General features: G+C 36.0%; 1 protein-coding gene across 1 annotated transcript in view; it reads right to left on the reverse strand.

The window, feature by feature from the left end:
• SERPINI1 (serpin family I member 1) overlaps nt 1–22,534 on the reverse strand; it is a 79,194-nt gene that overhangs the window by 11,652 nt on the left and 45,008 nt on the right. The window contains exons 2-6 of the mRNA XM_046657894.1: nt 15,126–15,393; nt 13,867–14,097; nt 12,097–12,291; nt 10,435–10,639; nt 4,133–4,230 (exon numbers count right to left, since the gene is read on the reverse strand). Of these exons, the coding sequence (XP_046513850.1) occupies nt 4,133–4,230; nt 10,435–10,639; nt 12,097–12,291; nt 13,867–14,097; nt 15,126–15,375 (979 nt within the window). The 5' untranslated portion in view covers nt 15,376–15,393. The remainder of the gene's footprint in view (nt 1–4,132; nt 4,231–10,434; nt 10,640–12,096; nt 12,292–13,866; nt 14,098–15,125; nt 15,394–22,534) is intronic.

The raw sequence follows: 22,534 nt of genomic DNA on the forward strand, positions 1-22,534 counted from the left end.
GAGCAGTAGATGGTGCACAGCAGACTGCAGGGGGCTTTGAACAGGAACTGGAATGACCGAGAGTGAGTTTTAAGGCAATTAATCTTGGCAGTGGTAGATAAGACAGATTCGATGGAAGAGATATTGGAAACCGCTTAGGAGGCTGTTGAAATAGTCTAGGACAGCAGTAATGAGAGTCTGAAATGAAGGTGGATGCCATGGAATAGACAACGAAAGAGTGGATTCAAGAGATCTTAGCAAAGGACTCTCAATGCACTCAGTTTTTCTAGAAGCGAGAGAACATGAAGCAGAGTTTTTTGTACACTGTTAAATCATATTTGCCAGTTTTGAAGAAAGATAAAAATTTGATTACATAATTTAATAAAGCAGGAGTGCCGCAATAGTACTGAATTATTTCTGGGAGCTTTTGAATTTGTGAATTCTAATAATGTTATTTTTAGCAGTTTTTCCCAGTTTATTTTTTCTGTGAAGAAGATTGGCCCTGAACTAACATCTGTTTTCAATCTTCCCCTTTTTTTTTTCTTGAGGAAGATTGTCCCTGAGCTGACATCTGTGCCAACCTTCCTCTATTTTTTGTATGTGGGACGCCACCACAGCATGGCTTGATAGGCAGTGTGTAGGTCCACACCTGGGATCCAAACCTGCGAACCCCAGGCTGCCAAAGCAGAACACGTGAACTTTAGCCACTACACTACCAGGCCAGCCCTGAAAGTTTCTCCCAGTTTTTAAGTAAGAATTTTAATTGGAGAAGTAATACATACAGAAGGTAAAATTCCAAACAGTACACAGTGGTATATGAAACACAAACTCCTCTCTTATCTAAGAGCCTCTGTCCCATATTCCAGAGGCAACTGCTGCTATCATTTTCAAAGATGTTATTCAAAACATTCTATGCATTTAAAAGCTTAAATACGTACCTATCTTCTCCTCCATCTTTTGACCCAATATGCTCCCAATCTGCCCATTGACATTTTTCCCCTCTCTGCTTCCATGATGCTTTCTCTAGTATAGGGTTTCTCAACTCATCACTGTTGACATTCTGGACTGGATAATTCTTTGTTGCAGGGGGGCTGTCCTGTGCAGTGTAGCTCACAGGGATGTAGGAGCATCCTGACCTCTACCCACTAGATGCCAGTGGCATTCCCCAGTTGGGACAGTCAAAAAGGTCTCCAGCTGTTGCCAAATGTCCCCTGGAGGGCAAAATTGTCCTCGTTGAGAACCACTGCTCCAATCAAACATTTCTATCACTCTTCCTTTTATTAAATCCAGCTGTTTATGTCTTTCTCTCTACAAGTTTGTACGCTTCGTTAGAGCAGGTATGATATCTTAATCATTTCTTCGTTTTTATGACAGTACTTTGCTCACACTATCTGCCTCACAAAGAGTTGTTAAATAAAAGGAACAGATACGATACCGAATATAATTAATGTTGCATATCTTAAACATCATGAACGTCTCATTAAAGTAGGACGTAATAACCAAATGCATGCTAATAATTTTCCTGGGTACTTGTGGGAGTTACTAAGTGTTACGGACACTTCAATCATCAAGGTTTCCACGTATTTGGACAGGCAAAAATCTAGACATGAGAAAAGGATCCCAACCACACAAGGCAGAGCATATGGTGCCCAAATAAATGACGCAGGGAATAAATGCTATGAAATTTAGAGGAAGCAGGGAGGCAAGTTTCATACTCTTGTCGCTAGATAGTTTTGGAATAAATGATTCATATATTAATGTGTATGCTTTGTGTGTGAGAGAGAGAGAGAATGAAGGATGTATTTGCTGGGGTGGCTGGCATGCTGGGGCCACCAAGACTGGCAACACTAGGAATTTAAGAATCAATCACTGAAAGCTTGAGAAGTTAGATCTTTCTAATCTCTTTCTTTTGGCCTTAGATCCTTTATCAATTTATCCCAAAGACTTGAGTTGGGTGCTGTTTGAGGATGGCCAAGCCTGGATTTCTTACTGATGTTTTAAGAAGTTAAATGTTTCAAGAAATGTAATATATAAGGTGACCTTGAGGAAACCTCTTCTCTACCTTCCCTCTCTTGTTTTATTCTTTAGTGACATCTATTGTATGCCAACTACGTGTCAGCCCTGTGCCAGACACTGCGAATGCAGCTGTGAGCAGGATGCTGAGGATTTGCTTCTGATGGAGGTTTGATCAAATGCACTGAGATTTCGCATATAGACTATGTGAACTCCGAAAGAACCTAGTGTTATTTCAAGTATTCAAACCATCTGCATTCATTATGTATATTTATGCTCTATTGTCTCTGTACATAGTAAAGGCAATTAAATATTACCTTATAAACCTTCCAGATATGTCAAAAATTTGAAGCTACACTGACCACAATAATTGATTTGCCACTGCAGTGCTGCTCCCGCAGGACTAAAAAGCAGCCAACACTGTGTGTGTGACATAACTGCCTAGATGTTTGGGTGAGACAGGGGGGAATCGCAAATCAAACTGAAAATAGAGCCATGGTAAGAAAGCAGAATGTAATTATCCAGTTGGAATTTGGCCAGTGTGGGAGAGAGATTCGCTCAATTCCTAAGGAAAGGAGTATAAGAACTTTAAATTACCTTATGCATGGACCACGAATATATTTCTGACTCAAGTACAAAGGTCCCCATTACCTTTTGAATCTCCACCAGTCCTACCTTCTTGACAATCCCACTGAAGAGTTCAGAGCCCTAGGAGCTTGGATGCGAGCCAAGAAAACCCTCACTCGGGGAAATTCATTTCTCTTGCGTGGACAGGAACATTTATACAGTAGATGTTTAGAAAAGCTCTATTAGTGTTTTTGGATGTAAGCTCTCTAAATGAGGGATAGAGGTCGTGGTAGCAAATACATTAGTATCATCTCATTGCTAGAAGCTGAGTGCTGCTTAGAAAACAGCCTGCCCACTCCTAAATCCGAGAGAGCAAGGCCTCTTTTGATTATAGACTCCTTGAGAACCTCCTGAAATCTATGAACCTGCTATTCCACCCCGTCTCTCTCTCTCTCTTTCTCCTGTGCATGAGAGTGCACACGCAAGCACACACACACACACACACTCACATCGCTCTATGCAATTTCGGGAATGGAGGCATCCACCTCTCTGAATTCAGCCCATGGGCCCTCACACTCCAGGTTCAGAAGCTATTATTCAGTCAGCTTGATTTTCCATAAGCTGCTACATCGGGAGAGGGAAACTAAATTCTCTCCTGTGACACATGACCTGCTAAGGAAACTTCTATCACCTCTTCTCGCTAGCTGGAGTACTGGGTTCAATAATTGCATAGAAAGAGGCCTTACACATGGAGTTTCTTTTATGTTGATATATATTTGTATTTATCTTATCAGAAAATGAATTGTTTTATTTTTTGTGTTCTATAGAAATAATAGAAAATAATGATTATATAAGCTGTCTTAAACTCACAGGTACTTTATTTCAATGATAAATGTCTTGGGATTAGCTGCTAAAAAATATTTCCAAAAGGTTTTACAAGTCCTAAGTACTTTAATGTTACTGATATGTTATGATGTTTACCCTGAACAAATTAGGGCATCTGAATCAAATAATTCAACTGTATTTCTTTTCTTGGGTTATTTAAAACAAATTACTCAACACTCAACATGCCAGGTATATTTTAAAGCTACTTCCTCAAAACCAATTTTTCTTATTGGACACTTAGGATAATATTTACCTCGTCTCTCTAGGTATCCTCTGAAAAAGTGTCTAGTTCTCACAGCAGGCACTCATTTATCCTCTCGTCCTTCTCTGTTTCCTATATGACATTATAACTGGACATATTGAGATATTCAATCAACACATTTATTGATGATCTACTCTACAAGGCACTGTGTCAGATGAGATGGGGAATTCAAAGATGCATAAGACATTCTTCAGGGGAATATACTGTACTATCAAAGATAAGACATGGACCAGAACAACATAAACTTAATGTTATGATTGTACTTATAGTTTTGCTTGTAGAAGTTAAATACATTTGTTATATTTATCTGGCAAGTGATATAACTATATTTTACCTCAGAACTCCATGGCAAATAAAGGATTCAACATCATCATTTTAAAAAACTTTTATGGAATAACATTTTTTAAATTGGTGTTTATTTCCTACCAGACAAGGCTGTCAAATTTGCATTTTTGACGAAAACTTCAGTTATTCCAAGAGCCTTCAAAACATCTTTTAAATCAATTTCCTGTTCCACTGTGAACCTAGAGAGCACAGAGCGGGAAAAGTATTTAGTTACAGCATCTTGTTACCCAGGACAAGAATAAAATGTTAGATATGTTGATTTTAAAAGTCTGTTTTATAGAGGGTAAATTACACTAAAACTGGCTTTTAACAGCAAGTAGTATTTGGTTGCGCTTGTAAAAAGAAGGAGCATCAAAGAGAATAACATATCAGAATAGTATTAAATTATTAAGTAGGAAAAATGTACGTTATGGACACAAAACTGTAATATATGGTGGAATAAATGAGTTTTGAGATCAAGAATCATTACCGTCGATTACATAAAACTTGTAAATGAGAAGCTTACAAAATCATTTGAACTAGTAGGTAATACTTTGATTTTTTAAGCTGATAATGACATATCATATATTTATCCAATGTATTTTATTCTCTTCTTAGTATCCTGGTCAACTTCCCAGCATGTGGAAATGGTTACATAAGAGCCAAGTTTTTCTGTATAACACTTCAACTCCATACAACTCAGAGAAAGAAAATATAAAAGTTATCACATTATAAAATATATATCTTCATGGTTATATTAATCTCTAGGACAAAAGCCCGTTTGCATGGTAGCATCACAGAAAAAGTGTTAATCAGTGAAAGGGAGTTAAATATTACATCTTAAAAATTATGCACTTTTAAAATTATAGTACAGATTTTTTAAACAAAGAATAATAAATCTTTATTTTTTGTCCTAATATGAAATTTATCCCAAACAAATGAATTGCATCACCCATCTTTCTAGTGAAAGATATGGACCAAACATGGCTGCACTAACAAACAAATGCATTTTTTTTTAAGGCAAAGGCTTTCATTACTTTTTTATACAAAGTGCAAATGATTGGTTAGAACTAAATGTTTCCTTTTTTCCCAAGATGTTGCCTCCTGATCAATACAGACCATAAATATAAGTTTTTAGGCAATGGGCTGTGTCCTTAAAAGAGGTGTCTGTGATAGTCACTACATGTTAATTAGCATCCTTTCTGGTGTCTGGTTTTAGAAAGAATGATAAGGGAGTGATTACTATCAACAAGACTCAAAACCAAGAGAAATGATGAGAGGAAAATAGTTTTAGCAGGTCCGTGTTTATGGAAAAATATGACCAATAGATGGGTACATGTATGGCAAACATATTAAACTGAGTACTGAATTTTATCTACATCCAACACTTGAACTGGGACTCACAATTGTTTATTTTGTTTTCTACAAAAAACAGATATTGATTATGAAAGTAGAAAAGGGAGATGAATAGGAAAATATGGAATGTCTTGGAGAATACATTCGATGGCTAGATTAAGGTGTTTTGTGTGTGTTCTTTATTATTATTATTTGCTTTTTGATCACTTATCTGGAGCTTACTGTAGACCAGGAACTGTTCCAAGAGTATAAAGAAAACAGATTAATTTAAATATCACCACTGCCCTTTGAGGTAGGTATTATTATTATCCCCAGTTCATAAGAGAAGAAACTAGGGGCAGAAAGACGAAATAACTTGACCCAGGTCACACAGCTAAGTGGCAGAGCAGGGATGCGGATCCAGGCGGTACTGTGTATGTCCCGATCCACCTAACACAGGAGAGTGAAGGACGACAGCAGTAGGGGATTCTTTTTGCTTCTTAAGAGCAGCTTGGTTTGTTTCCCGGTTCTGAGGCTGACTGTTCAGGTGAAGATGGTAATTCAGCCAGTTTGAACTGGGGCAAGTTGCTTAATTTCTGAGCCTCAGTTCTGGGATGTGAAAAATGGCAATAATAATATTTACTTCATAGTATTGTTGAAGGGATTTAATAAGTTTTCTAAAAGTCTTAGATGGTGCTGGCATGTAGGAGGAATGCAAGAAAAGGGCAGATCCCGATAATAGCACTTATTATATTGCAGTTATGTATAACATTCACATTATTATAGACGGTAAGGCACTGGATATTTGCATTTTAGTAGTGGTGGAGTAATTTGATTAAATAGTTGTATTAATCTCTGCTACTTTAACTGTAAATTAGTCAAATCTAGTGTCTCTTTCATTTTAATATTAGTAGTATCTGGCATAGGACAAAATACATAAGATGAAGGCAAATAACATCCAGCTGTCAGTGACTGTTCAAAGTTGAAGACAGGATGTAAACGGTTTCCACTTATCCATTTCTTACCTTTTTTCTATATCAAATTATTGAAAAATAGCTATTATCCACTTACTATCTCTTTCCTCTTAATACAGGCTAATACTAATATAAATATTTATTACTATCTCCCATATACTGAGTGCCTACTATGTCCCAGGCACTATGCAAATCCTTTTATGTATAGTATCTCATTTAATCATCCCTCCAATAATCTCATATGATCCCCTGAGGTAAGTGTTGTTATCTCTATTCCACAGAAGAACAAACTGAAGTTCAAAAAAGCTCAGCAACTTGCCCTAATCACACAGCTAGTGAAGTGAGGGTATGAACTAAGTTCTTTTTGACTGCAAACCCTCCCACCACTAATCACTTTAATTCCTGCAATGGCATATTTAAAAAAGAAACTACAGGCAGACTTTACATTTCACCTGCTGAATTTAAAAATAAAAAGCCACAACGTTGCTTTTTTAAAACCTAAGGCACGCCTGTTTTAATAAAGGCATACAACATAATTGCGCATTTGCAGTTTTCTATCTGAATAAGGTGAAGAGGGATGGAGAGGGTGGAAGCATTGGGGACTGAGCAGCTGGGCCGAGCGAGTGTTAGAAAAGGACAAATAGATGTTTCATATAAGGAGGTTCATAAAATTTATAAGCAATTAAATGAATCAAACCCTCGGTAGAAAAACCTAATAAAAAGCACTCATATTAAAGAACAAAATCAGATGGCTTCTGTGTTGGTTTTCTTTTACGACATGAAAGTGAAGTGCTTTATTAGGAGACAATCATTTTTAAATAATAGGATGGCTTCTGGTTACAAAATAGAGAATCACTTTATATCCTTTGATTTCTAGCACTCTGATCACAAATGACAAATCTGAGACTACAAAAGTCAGAGTGGCAAGGTACTACCATCAGGTACATCTGCATTCCAAGTATTAAGAAATTTGATTTTGATTTTAGAAAAATCTTTTTATACCTAAGCTATATCAGTAAAGATTGAAAATCAAGGCTATACAATGAACAGGGTAATGCTCATTAGAACCAAGTTTAATAAAAAATCCTACTTACAGAAAACTATATAGAAAGCTATCCATACATTGACATAAGATAAATACTGGGACTCAAAACGTACACTGAAAATTAAACAATAACAGTAATAATAAATAAAAAATAATCATATGATGCTTACTCTCTGCCAGGCATTATTCTAAAGTGCTTTTAATATATATATTTTATATATTAGCCAAGCTACTTTTGCTGCCATGGATAAGCTGGAAGAACATCTGGCAACCTCACGTAAATCTTAGAGATGTAAGGCTGTGCATAAACCTTGTGGTATTTCACTGGATTTGGTGATAACACACAGGTACAGCAATCTTACCATCTCCTGAACAGATTCTTGTATTTTGGATAAAAATACAATTTTAAATTCATGGGATTTATTGTTCGGGGAGAAAATAACAAAAATACAAAGGTAATTGTCCTTTCTCCCTATCCAAAATACCCTATACCTCTTAAGGAAGCATTTTAAAGCTATTTGTATAAAATCTAGTATAATAGAAAGTAAAAGTACCTGTCAAGCAGGACAAGAATGGGGTCAAATTACAGAAATGCAAAGTTGCATCTTCAGAGTAATATCTCCATATGAATAAAACTACACAAACCATTGAAGATAGACACTTGAGTAAACCTAGAACACACCTATTAGAAAACTTTCCCTTTGCTAAAATTGGGTCACATAAATCATTACCCTCATTGAGCACTTATTGGGTCCTAATGCTGTAAAATGAGGGGAGTGGATACTTATCCACTGATTACTACCGACACATAAGTATTTGAAAAGAGTCAATCTCTTAAAAAGGGAAACTCAATTTTTCTTATCTAGCTATTACTCTCCCTCTCTAAGCACTAGCCATGGAGAGGGAGCATTCATAGAACTATGAGAAATGGATACATGGTAATTAACTGTGCCTAGTTTAGTAACAGGCATTAATATGAGCAAGCAAGCTAAACTATTTCATAATTGAAGAGTATCTCTTAGGAAATGAAAATTTAATTTTCTTCTGCTGCCACATTCAACTTCTCAGTGGACAGGACCTGGAGGCCACATTTTCCAGTTAATCAGAATATGTGCTGCTTATTAAGCATTCATTTAGAATTCTGTTAAAATACTCCTAAATAACTTTGCATCTTCACAGAATTGAAGCATTTGGAGATGCTGAGCTTAATTCATGAAATTTTAATAAGGGAAGCTTTAATGCTGTACTCAATTTCTCATATTATCAAAAAGGAATTCCTTATAAAATGCAAAAAAAATACAAAATCAATGATAAAAGGTCACTAGACGAGATTTTAGATCTGATTTAGATAGTTATTTAAACTTAATTATTAATGCTTAAAAGTAAATTGTTCTTTTAGAGTTAAGATACATTGTTTATAAATTAAGTATGTAGATGGCAACTATCATATACAAAAAGACTTTCGCTTTATTTGTCAGACATTCATCAGCTACCTCTCCCTGAGAAAAGACAATCTTTCTACATAAATGTATTGTCATGGAAAATTATGCAAGCTAAATATCTTAGCCAAAAAGAATAAAAGTAAACCATTTGGGTTATGGCTACCTTAATTTTTACATGTAGACTAAGAAATGTATGGCTATATATTATGTATGGTTCCATATTATGAATATATAACACTAACATAATGTGTATATAGACTTCTAGCCAAATGTCTACAGTTCCAAATAGATCTCCTTCATTAACATAACTAAACATCAGCTAAGTTTTTGGAAAAATGACAATTTATGTAAGATGTAACTTTTAAATGACAATTCCTAAAATTAGAATGAATATGAATGAGTTAATGAGTTTTTAGTAATTCAGTTTTAATACTAACATCTTATCACCTTTCAATGTTCATATTAATTAATCATATTTGTATAATTTTCCTAATACGGAATTAGTGTTAGAAGTATATATCCACATACACACATATATGTGTCTATCTGTTGTTTATTTGCGTCTTCTTTTCTAGCCTAGAATTTACACATTATGTTTATAAACTTGTTGTTTGTGTTTACTGGCCTAACTCCCCTACTAAATTTTAAGGTACTGAGCGACAGAATAAACACCTTCAGTTCGGTTTGGTTTTGCACTTATTGTGTCTCTGTTATGGAGGAGAGAACTGACTCTACCTTAGAAGAAGGTACAGAAGGAAAGCAAGACCTCCAAGAAGGTAATTTCCTTATGGGGTGGTAACATAAATGTACTGTCATAGTGGGGAGGTGCACAAGTGAGCTGAAAGTGAGGGTCACGTGCTCCATCAGGTGGTTCATGGAAGGCTTCCTAGGAGGTCTGGCGCCAGAGCTGTACCCTGCAGGCTAAGTTAACAATATCTGGCAAAGAAATGTGAGGAGGGCATTTAGGTGAATGCAAAAACATACACAGAGACCTGGAGGCATGAAAAATGCATGTCTGTGGCATAACCACAAGCACATGGGGAGTACATGTTACAAAATGTTTCATGTGGTGAGTGGCAGAGGTAGGGTTGAGGAAGTGGATGGAAGTCAGAACATCAAGAACCCACATGGATTTTATTCTTTCAGCCACAGGGTGAATTTTAAGCTTCTTCCTGCTTATTTATGATTGCATCTTGGCACCTAGCACAGTGACTTGCTTGCATTCTTCCAATAATGTTGAAGATTATTTTCTCTCCAGCTATAATCAACTTTAAATATTGTTGAAATACAGAAGACTGTCAATGCAAATGATATTCAGAGACAATCTACAAAAAATCTTCTAAAATGAAGCTAAGAATATTGACTGATATCTGAAACTAGGTCCTGGTACACAGTACTGAATGAAACAAAAAGTGAGGCTGTGTCTCTGGACAGGACTGCATTAGCATGGAAGAATACTTTTTAAAAAAGAAGGAGAGAAGGAGAGGAGGAGGAGAGTAGCGCAAGACTTAAAATTCAAAAGCAGTGACAAGAGTTTTCCTGAGTCAGGACCTTCATTGACATCCCTCCCTCTGTGCTATCAGAGGGAGTCACACAGCAGCCTCTCACCTGGGCAGGTACACTTCCACTTTTTGCTTTTTCACGGAGTTTGCCCATTCTTCAATCAGCTGTGCTTTGACCAATGGCTCCAGAGTGGCCAGTGGAACTTCCTGTCTGGACAATACCAGCATCATACTTATCTCATCTCCCTCATATGGTATTTCTAGGACTTGGTAGATACCACCAGCTTCATTGGAGCCATCACTAAATTCTCCTAAAAAAACAAAAGAAGGGTGATAAAAGGCCTAGCCCAAAGCTTAAATAAAAGGGTATAAATTTGTTATAATTTTCTTCCAAAATAATGTATAGAATATAAGAAATTCAGGCATCTGAGAAAAAGACGGTTTATTTAAAAATAGGCCCTGAAATTGAAGTAAATCCTCAGCCCTGCAAAATTTGTTTTATTTTAGAATCCCCAGAATTATTTCACACTTGTCATAACACGTTCTCTAGACTTACTTTTTATTTTTAAATGAGATACTTCAAATGAATATATATTTAAAGGATATCTATAAAAACAATGAAAAGTACTGGCTGGAAAAATACAGCCCTGGATCCAAGTTGGATGTAAGTCACATTTACCAATATGCACCTGATTTCTATGAAGGGACAAGTTGACCCATAACACCTGGTACTCCATTATTACCACAGTGAAAAGTTTTGAGGCCAAGGCAGCAGAGCCAAAAGGAAATCTATTGCATTCTACAATACTTACCTAGTGTATTTGTGGTGATTAAGACCTCCAAATTAGGTAACTAGGTAAATTAGGTAATTGGCTTTGTGTTCTATGAACTTAGCCAAATTGACTAGGCTTTCTTAAAAAAATAAGGAAGTCTTTAAAACAAATGGTCCTGCCACTACTTTAAAATTTTCCCCATTTTCAAAAAAAAGGTAATGCTTGTGTTACGAAACTTTTCCTGTAACTGATATAGGTCCCTTAGACATCACATTAAAGATTTTGGTTTTGAAATAAATGCATATTTTTCCTTTCTTATTTTGACTGTTAATTTGATTAACTGTGATTATAATATTTTAATTTTACAGTGTACTTTTAAATAGAATAAACTATTAGTTCTAACATATACTTACAATTACATTTCTGCTTACAACAACAAATTATCGTAGTTTGATGTAGTGTATAGGAAGGAGTAACACCCTAAATTTCTAAAAAGTCCAACAAAACATCTTTGAAAATAATGCCAAGGATATTGAGTTCTATCACAAATTATAGGCTCTCAGTAAATGAATTTATGAATGAGTAATTATGTCTGATCATACACACACAAGTCTGAAAGCAAAATTTTAAAGGAAAGCTTGTAATTCAAAAAGTGGTGAGGAGTCCAAATCAAGAGCTGAGTGGAATATATGGTTCACTAAAAACTACCCCAAAGCCAGTGACTTTTGGAGTAACTCAGAATGTTCTTGAATAAGGTCAGATATTTTCATGTGAATAAAGCTACTCTGAAGGTGTGGTCAATTTTATAAATTAAATAAACATACTGGAAAACTGTCAAGGCATATAATATTCACTCAAGATCCAGGAGCCAAGGAAATTGAATTATAGCCCAAACTAGATCAACAAGAAATTTGAGTAATGAATATTTTATGTTCCTTCTTAGAAATTTGTTGATATACTGCAAGAAGAAAGAAATAAAAGCCAAAATGTGTTACCATAATAAAATTCTCCTTGTTGATACATCATTGGAATCTGGACTTCACTTTCATCATCTTTAGTGAAGGAAAAGGTTCTAGTATTTTCGGGTCTAAACTGTGACTTCCAGTTCCCTTTGAAATAGACAGCATTGATGAGGGCCAGATGAGTGAGAGCATCAAAATCCCTTGGGGATACCAAATCTTTCAACAGACCTAATCATGAAAAAATGAACAGATGAAAATTCACATTAAATTGGAAGGTGAAAGGGGACCAACAGATTATCAAGTGTACCATCTGATAGAATGATCCAGAAAAACTATATACATTATTAAATTTACAATAAAAATTAAAAGCATTTTACTTTCAAAGGAAAAATGTTACATACACACATACATTTGTAGATTAAGGGCATGTAAAACACCCACACTCTCTAAAATAACACCAGGAGCAACTTACACTTGTACAAACTACAGAATCATGTACAAAAGAATCTCAGGCTTCACCACTTTCCAGTTGCAATGATGCATGTAAAACTCTTAACACAGAGCAAGCACCCAATAAATGTTTCTAAGTTTATCCTTGAACAATGTACATGATTAAAATGTCATCCAGTTGAAATTTTCCTGTGTCTATTAGATATCTTTCTACCAAGTATAAAAATTGCTTTTGACTAGGGGAAAACAGATGAATGAAAGTCAATTACACTCATGATGTCTTATTTTCCATCATTTGAAATGTTCCTTTCTAAATCCGTTTTGAAAGACCTTGGCTCTTTGTTGACTGCTAAAAGTGTTTAAAAAGAGTTTGGAAACAAACAGCTTTTAAAAATTAAATCTATTCCAGGTGGACTATTATTCTTTGGATATTAAAAAAAACCAACATAGGTTTCTTTTATTCTGCATTTTAATCTCATAGTTGAAAAAGATAGGACCAAAATTTGCTCTGTATTCTCTTGTTTTACTAATCATAGTACCCCTTTAGGTGCATAAGAAGGTGCTTCAGCATTTTTGGGATTATAGGATATGTGATCAAGATTTTTGTTGTTGTTCCAAAATAAAATTTATTAGATTAACATTATTTTGCAAGTTTTGACAATACAAATTAATTTAATGAACAGCTGTAGTAATCTTTCAATTTTGTGTCATTTTTTAGATTCTAATTTCAATTATTTTGACAGTAAAATTGGAGAATAAAATGGTAAAATATAAAACATTTGGACAGCTTAAATACATTTTAAAAACTATAAATTAGAAATAAAATTTAAAATAAATGCATCTCTTTCTAAATCCTCTCCATTTATTTGGGCTTTAAAGAATCCTATGCAAATTTTTTGATTACTAATCAAGTTCCATGGTTTAAAAGCCAACAAACATCTTTAAACTCTAATTTTTAAGTGTCTCTTATTCTATTTTAATTATATTGCTAAGAGAGCCACCAATTGCCATTCTAGGTAGCATCTAAATTATTAAATGGTTAGCTCAAGCAAAATTCCATGCAATAGTCAAGATTACGATACAGAGGAAACCCATCAATCGGAGAGCACAGATTTCAGATTAATTTATCAGTGCCAAAATTCTATACACGCCAAAAGATTTAACTTCTTTCTTAAACATGTATTCATAAACAAAGCTTCTAAAAAGACTGTAATCTATATGAAATAATTATTAGATACTCAACTAAATGCTATCTATCATTCAAAATGCAAAAGGAATGAGAGGACAATTTCAGCAGTAAAGGAGAGTTAAAGCTAAACTGTCAAAAGGAAAGAAAGGAACCAAATGACATACTATTTGTGTTATTCTCCACCCACTTATTGATATAGTTGGCCACAGCTACATTTTGACTGAAGTCCACACGATTTGCTTCTGCATTAAAGTATTTTTTCATCATTTTCAGAAACTCATCATTGATATGAAGTTCATTTTGCACAAAGAGGGAATTGGCAATTTTCATCACATACTGGCTCTCTTCAGCAGTTGCCATGTTAGAAAAATCCTTCAAGAAAGAAAATTCTTCACCTGCAAAATGACAAAGGATAAGTTTATTAGTGGAACAAAGACAGTGAAAGATCAAGGAGAGTGAGGAACACCCAACACGGTGAGGGCTTGAAGAAAGAGCACTGGTTTGTTCCCTATGTTGACATGGTAAGGAGGGTCCACATTTGTGCTATTGCTAGATGGTCAAATTAACTTTTTGCAGCTTAGTATTATCAACGGATATTATTTTTTGTTTTAATTGATATATCAGTAGAATTTATAAAATCAAGATTTTCTTTTGCTTGTTTTCTTTCAAAGTACCTAAGTTGCTTTCAGTAAATTAGTCTTATAATTATCAAGAATAAGAATTAAGTTTAATTATCTAATCAAAAAATCAAAATATTCCTTTAAATTTTACTTTCACTGAACTTTTTCTAAACTTATAACCAGAAAAATTCATTAGAAATTGTTGAGTTCTTAACTTTTCAGTGAGTTAATTCACATGTATATTAGAAACATTAAAATAGAAATCATACATCATGTCAAAGTGATTACAAAATGCCTTTTGGCTAGAAATTTTCTCCAGTACATATAATTTTCATAATAATACATTTCAAAAAAATTCTTGGATGCTATTTAAACAATGAAGATACAGTTGATTTTAAGCAAAAATTTCTGATAGTCTTAGCAAATCACATTGTTTTTCATTATTGTACTCATCACAGTTGCAATTTTTAATTCATTTACGTGATAATGGGTTAATATGTGTCTTTCTCTCTGGACTGGAAACTCTATCAGAGCAAGAACCAGGTTTGCTTTTGTTTATCACACTGAGGTTTATTTAAGTAACAATAATAATAAAAGATATAATTTCCTTAGATTAATTTAGCCAGGGATGGAGCCAGAAATTCACACCTTTCTTGGGTTTCCTAACGCTTCTCCTAGCCATACCACCTCAATGAGATCACTTTCTTCCCTTGTGTAAATACTGCTGCCTGTGGCACAAGAAAACAGAACTGAGTTGAAAGTTAAAGACAAACTCTTGAGAAATCAAACCTAAGCCCGCTTACCATTTTTCAGGCTGTCATATCCCATTGCATGACGGATTTCTTTCAGTGTAGACCCTTGGGCCCCAAGTTCCATCATTCCCATTGCAAGGGTAACACTCAATGGAGAGAAAAGAATATTTTCATCTTCCCCAGTGGCTCGAAGATGGTTGTACATATTCACTGACAACTCAGCAATGGTTGCATCAGGGAACGTGGCCCCTAAAGCCAAACTTTGTAGAACAACCAAAGAGAAGAGCCCAAGGAAAGTCATGTTGGAATAGTTTCAAGCCTGGAAAACAATAATTTACATATTAATTATTAATTATCTCAGAGAAATGGAGTGAAAGGTAGAAAAGAATAATAAGAATTCTTTCTTGGCAAGAAAGTAAACCAAAAGTTGTTAAACACATCCAGTGTTAATGTCTCTATAACAAAAGCCCCATTAAAGGATATCTTGGAAGCTCCTAGTTTTAAAAAGTCAATTAATAGTCAAATGAACAAATAGCATTGTTAAACTCTGAGGATACTCCCAGGAACAAGATATCCCTGGTCCCCGCCTTCATCGTGTTAAGAGGATGTATATAGGTACATACAGAAGTAATTATGGGACATGTTTGTTGAGGCTAATTTATCAATTTTTCATAGCCTCACCATATATATTTTGGTCATGATTTTGAAACAATTTACTCTAGCTTACACTAAACTACTTAGGTCCAGGACAATCATAAGGAAAATCAAAAGATATTTATAGGGTTTTAAGATGAACTAGTGAAGTTAGGCATTTGAAAATGCTGCCTTACCCACTTACTACAATTTATAAAATTAATGCACCATGCAGCTCGGTTACCAAATGGTGGGAGGAGATCAGAAACACACCTGCCACCAGCCCCAGTTTTTCCAGCCCCGGCTGCAGAACCCACAGGAAGTGGTAACCCAGAGAAAAAGCAGATTCAGCACATCCTTGCGTGGTTTTCCCTTACACATTGCTTCCCTGTGAGGTGGCTGTTCCAGTGACAATTTCTGGGCAGGGAGGAGCATCCCAGGACACCATCATTTTATGCTCAGGCTTAGGTTACCATTTCAGATTATACCAACAAACTGGTGACTCTACTTAAATGAATATTTCTCCAAATCGGGCCCATCTGGTTCTGAACAAGTTTTCTTGTGAAAATAAAGCAGTGTCAGTGCCCAGACATCTCTGAATAATGTTTCCGCCTGTCGGCACACCCGTGTGCCAGAAGCCCTGTCTCCCCACAGACAGCACACACTGGGCACAGGATTCCCTTTCCTTGTATTCTCATACCTTGTCTGTCACAGCAGCCATCTGAAAGCTAAACTGTCTAAGTAGCTTACTACTTCTTGATCTTTTTAAAAAAATCATTAAAACAACATGTAAAGTGATATTGAGCAAACACAGTTGGAAAGTTGCATTTTAATTAGTGTAGAGCATTAACAGTCCCCATTGCTCAGTTTACAGAGTGCGTACACATTTAATGTAAGAGCAGTGTGTTTCTGACAGGCTGTTGAGTCAGACAGTGCTAATCAGTCCTTTAATATTTCTAATCCCAATTTCAGAGAACTGCCTGGTCACTCTGTAAGTCCTTCACATTTTAGCGTTCAGTCTGAAGTATCAATTTTTCGTCTGAGAAGTCCCAAGCTCTCCCCACCTCCTGCTTTTGTATTAATGGTTAAAAACTTCCCCCTTGTCTAAGAAGGGATGTTCTCAGCCAGTATGTAAATTTGGTTTCTCACATCTCGTGCTGTGAGGGGCAAAGGACAGCTGCTGGTGGGGACCAAGTGCACTGCTGCAGAACAGCGTCCGTCATGCATGCAGCTTCGAGACAGAAGCCAGGTGCCCAGGCCACAGCGGCCCTCCCAGGTTGCTGTCTTCAGCCATCGATGGAGGCTGCCACGGCATTCTCTCTTCCTTTTCACTCTAGAGAACTCCAGGAAAGGTGGAAGCAGAACAGATGAGATTTCTCTCTCTCTAGATGCAGACGGAAATTTAGCAGGTTCTCTTATAAGTTGAAAGAGAACTTAAGACATATCCGACATTTAATGTTTAAGATGTAATACTATTTGGTAGAACTTTGAAATTTAAGTCAGATTCAAAAGCCCATACTCTTAATCATAACACTATTCTGCTGTCTGACATGCCATCTTAACTTTTACCGTGCAAAGACCCAAACCTGGGCCTTCTTACTTTCATTTAATGTTATCTAGTATAATACCAAGAAATTAAAGTCACTGTATGATTGTAGTAGCTGTCATTCAACAACACAACTATGTGAAAACCATTGCATTTAACGTATCAAATTTTAGGTTAATAAAAAGATTTCATTCATATAAAACAAAAACCAACCAATAAGCATTCCAGAAAACAAGGCCAAGTCTATTATGTCCAAGAGGCATTTTTATTTACAAATGAATGTACTCTGAGATAATAATAGCTAACATACGATGTATGACCTTTGGTAAGTCACATGCATTCTCTCTGTCTTTGCCTCTTCATTCATGAAATGAAGATACTAATCCCTACTCTGCACAATTATTAAAGAAACAAATGAGATAGCATAGGTGTTTGAAGCACTCATTTTAAGCTACAAGTTATGCGAATAAAAGACATTATCATTAGAAAATGTGTTTCCTAGGTTTGTGTATTTGCTAAGTCAAGCAAGAGGCTGTAGAGCCCAAATGAGCGGTTTACCATTTCAGTTGGCCCATCTAATGTAGCACCATTAGCTATTCATTCAGCCAAGATTGATAGAGGTACCATGAAGATACCAAAATGTATAAGGACAGGTTCTTGTCCTCAAGGAACTCACATCATTGTGCAAGAGTGCTCTATTACAGTGGTTCTTATCTTTTTAAGAAAAGAGATTCTTTTTAAGAATCAGGAGGACAAATCATTTCTTCAGAAATGCATGCATATGGATAACGGAACATTACATTCGCTGGCCAGGATATTTACCAGCCTCAAGTTAGGAACCCCTGGTCTACAGCAGATGGTCCAGATGCAGAAAGAAGCGGTGTTTGATGGGCTCGGAGCTCTGCAGCACTCTCTTACCAGAGGAAAGAGATGTCAAAACCACTAATGTACCTTCAGGCTTCTAGAGGACTCCTGGAAAGAATACCCGTATATTTGTAAGAGAGGGCTCTTCCTAGGGAAGTGAGCAGCAGGCCGCTGATTTACATATTCTGCTAGGAAATTAGGAGCTGTACTGTGGCGGTGAATGGTGGGAGCTGGTCATATCAGGAAACTCTTCAGTAAAGATTTAAAGAACTCTGCCCTGGAAACACATTTTTATCCATAATTAAGTGATCTTTCCGGCTTTCCAGTGTGCAAGCCAAATGACCTCTGCTAGACTGGTCCAGGCTTTCTGATCTCATGGACCCGACCCCTTACCTCTGCTGCTTCTGACTACTCCTTCTGAGGGTTTCTTGGGTCGGTGGGGGGGAGAGGAGATGATTTCCTTCTCCCCTTCTCCCTTCTCAGTGTAGGTGTTCTCCATAGACCTGTTCCTGGCCCTCTTCTCTTCTGCATAATGCTCTTCTCACTCCTGCTGGTGAACTTCTCTTAAAACAAAGATCCTTCAACTTTTATCCTTATTCATATTATTCCCAAATAAGTAAAATTCTAGTTCTGGCTTTATTTTTATCTTAATTTCTGATGTGCATTGTAAATTGTTCTTGGGATGTCTAGTCCTTGACTCTTGCCAGTACTTCAAATTCAACGTGGCTCAGACAGGACTCTGTCTTATCAATCAAATCTACTTTTTTTTTTTCTTAAAACATCAAAGTCTTCGACTCTTCTCCATCTCTTTTTCCCTTATGTTGAGTGAACTGTCAACACGTATTCCATACTGCATCCCTGACACTTCTGTCCATCACGCCATGGCCATTTCCATGGCCCTAATGGCAGTTCTTCCTCTTAATGCATTCTCAAGGACGCCACCAATGGCTTTCAGCTATTCTCTGAACCACAGGTTACTGCCCTCTTCAATCCAACATTTGCATAGCCTCCAGATGAATTGTCTTGATGTATTGTTATGAACAGATATCCCTGTATTTACAAAACCTCAGGATTTCTCTCATGACTGTAGACTAAAGCTGAAAATCCTTAGTCTTGACCATAACCCACTGCACTGTGATCCAGCATAACTTTCTACCTACTACTCTCCTTCATGAACCCTGTAATTCTAGTCAGACTCCCTTTTGCAATACATATCCCAGAATTTCCCTTTCCTGTTGCTGGCTTGTGTAGTTCTTTTTCTGGAACTACTTCAACCTGGTTCCATATGTTCAAATCCTAACCATTCCTCAAGGTTCTGCTCCACTTTCATTTCCTTTATGAATATCCTCCTGTTTCTTCAGTTAAAACAGCAATTTGCCCCTCCTCTGAAATCCTGGCACATTTTATCTCTACCTGTCCAATAGTACATACCAGTGCTTCCTTCTATTACAGATAATTCCCTACATACATCATCTCGTTTCCCAGGCCTTTTGAAGGTACAAATGGAAGTGCATTCATCTTTGTATATCTTAGGATAATCAGAATAAGCATCTAATGCATTACACATAGTAGGTGCCAAATATGCGTTGAATTAATACAGCATGAGATGTAAAGGCCCACAATGCTTCATTAGAAAGAACAGCAAGAGTAGCTACTGCTTCCAAATTCTTGAGGCTAATTTAATCTAAACCCACAGGTAGTAGCTCATTTCCATTTTTTATTCTCTTTGATAAAGTGTTTCCTTATTGAGTCTGAAACCATCTTTCCAGGCTGACAAAGTGGCACTGTCACCAATGCTGGCATAATGCAATGGCTGGACATGGGATGCATTAACAAACAAGTACACCACCTCGAAAAATCACAAAAGGTGCTACCCAATGTTACTGTATTAACATTAGTCTACAGTATGCCAGGGCCCCACCATTAATCATCATAATCAATACATTCCAAAATGAGTTACTCTCACATGGAGCATTACTTTGTAGATTCATTATTTTCAAGTTCTTGAATAAAATATCTTTTCATGAAAACAAGGGGCTGCTGTACCAGAATAGTAGTTGATAGTGCTGTTATGCTAGAAAAGACAGAAGCATTTGAGCTCTGAATAAACTACCAGTAACTTCTGCATTTCTCCTCCTTGTTGCCAGAGGTAGGGAAGGTTGTGGGTGTGTGTATGTGTGTAGATTGCTTTAGGAAGCACTTCATCAAAACAGGTCAGGAACTAAAATCTTCTCATAATTGAGCAATGAGGGATCACAGAACTAAAAGCCAGCACAATAAAAAAGAGTTTTTTTTTAACTTCATTAGTAGTTAATCTTATTTATAGAAAGATTGATTATTCATAAATGCAATTTGTTGCTTTTTTTGATAACCTAATTATTTGAAATTAAATAAAAAATGGTTCCATAATTGTGAGTTGAGAAAACAAGGAAGGTACTCTTTAGAAGGTAAGAAAAATGGCTGAAGAAGATCCTTACTCCAGCAAAAAAGAGCCATAGGAAATTACTAAGGAGAAACGTCTAATCGAAAGAAAACTGTCTTGAAGTCTTCTGGCCTTTTAGTTCTCAGATTCTTGCACGTAAAGGACTAGTAATTTTTTTAATTGAGGGAACCAATATAGAGTTGTTAAATTTTTATTTTACCAAGTAAATACATTGGGATAAGGGCAAAAAAAAAAAAAAATTAACAAAATAATGCCTCTTACAATCACATAAAAGAATGAACACATCGACCACATAAAAGAATGAACATTTCAACATGGAAATAAGACAGTCCTTTAAAATATATATTTGAATTCAGGAAGTCTCACTCCTCATTTTTTTTCATGGGTTAGCACTGCATGTTTGGAAACCATTGCTCTAACTTTGGTTAGTACTAGCTCACTTGGTGAAATTTGGAACAGGTGGAAGTCTCCAGGCTTTTGTTTCCTGCTTTACTAAGAGAAAGGGTTAACCTAGATCAGCAGCAATGAAGCTGGGAAAATTGTCAAAGAATCTGTTGCACACAAAAAAAGAGTCATTATCTTGTGAAACAATCTGTATTTTAACAATCTGTAATTTAGCAACTTTCCTCAATTGTAACATGCGTGGTGTCCCTCCCTGCCGCTAACTTTAACATTTCTGAAATTGGAATAAATCTTATAATCAATGTCCAAAGAAAGCAACTAGTCCTCAGAGAGGCAAGTTGTTACCCTGTTGTCATTTCTAGTGTAAGGTGTCATAGCCTGGACAAGTGTGAACTTTCAGCTACTTCTTTATCCTAGCTGCCTCAGTTGACTTATTTCCATTGATGCTGCTTCCCAGAGTTGAGTTTTTTGCTTAAACTTGGATCCAGAATTGTCCTCAATAGGACTGTACTATGATGGCAGCACTGAAAAGGACGAAGACCATGTATGCAGAAGAGAAGAGAAAAGAGGATGTAAATTTACTGTGAGTGATGCAAGAATTCATCACTGGAAAAATGAACTGATTTTCTTGTACAAAAAACAACCAAATGTTTTACAAAGGATCTGAGACTAGAAGATACATGCAAGTAGATAAATTTGTGCAAGTAGGTAAATCTCTTGTCCTTGGGATATGTAGATAAGAACTGCCTGTTGGATGCCAATTAGCACAATTAAAAGCAGAAGAATTTGCCAAATCTCTCAAAATAAGTCACGGTGTTCTCAAAGTGAGGAGAGGTGAATGACCCGGCTTTGTGAAGGACTACCACTCAGGTACTAAGTTTCAAAAGCTTCCTGATAACTTCCGAAATTAGCTGTATAAATGTGTGGAGAGTAGAGTGTGGAGGTAGATTAGTCAAATAATCAAATGGAAGTGTAGAGAATACACTAGTATTCTTTGAAATGCCTTAAGATTTTCATTCACAAAGGTGTCAAAAATTTTCAATTGGAAAATGCATTATGAAAAGTATCATGTCATATGCAGGATAAATGATGGCCAAAAGTGACTCAGAAGAATGACAAGAAGGCTTAGAGTTAAACTTTGGCTATTAAGGGCATAAAAATGCTGGGGACTGAGTAAATATACTCCATTGTGCTATTTTTTAAAAGAACTGTACACTTTTTCCTTTTAAAATTTTCTTTCTCCCCAAAAAGGTGTTATTAAATTGAGATGTGTCTTAAAACCAAGGGGTCAGAACCAAGGAAATAAGGGAACATAGAAGGTTTAATTCTGTAATTGCAACATCTATGAAATTATGATATAAATGGTTTAATCCTTTCATCTCTTTCTCCTTTTTTGCTTCTCCCCCCAGCTATCTAGCCCACTGTGATCTGTTCCATTCTCTCTTACACTTTGGAATAAGATACATCTTTATCTTCTTTTTCCTGTTATATTGAATCAAGACAAAAGGAAACCTCATCAGGTTTCTCTCAAACAAGGAGAAAATGGCCAGGTATTTCAAAGGGCAGAACTAT

The sequence above is a fragment of the Equus quagga genome, chromosome 4 (genome assembly GCF_021613505.1).
Source record: "Equus quagga isolate Etosha38 chromosome 4, UCLA_HA_Equagga_1.0, whole genome shotgun sequence".
NCBI classification, from domain to species: Eukaryota; Metazoa; Chordata; class Mammalia; order Perissodactyla; family Equidae; genus Equus; species Equus quagga.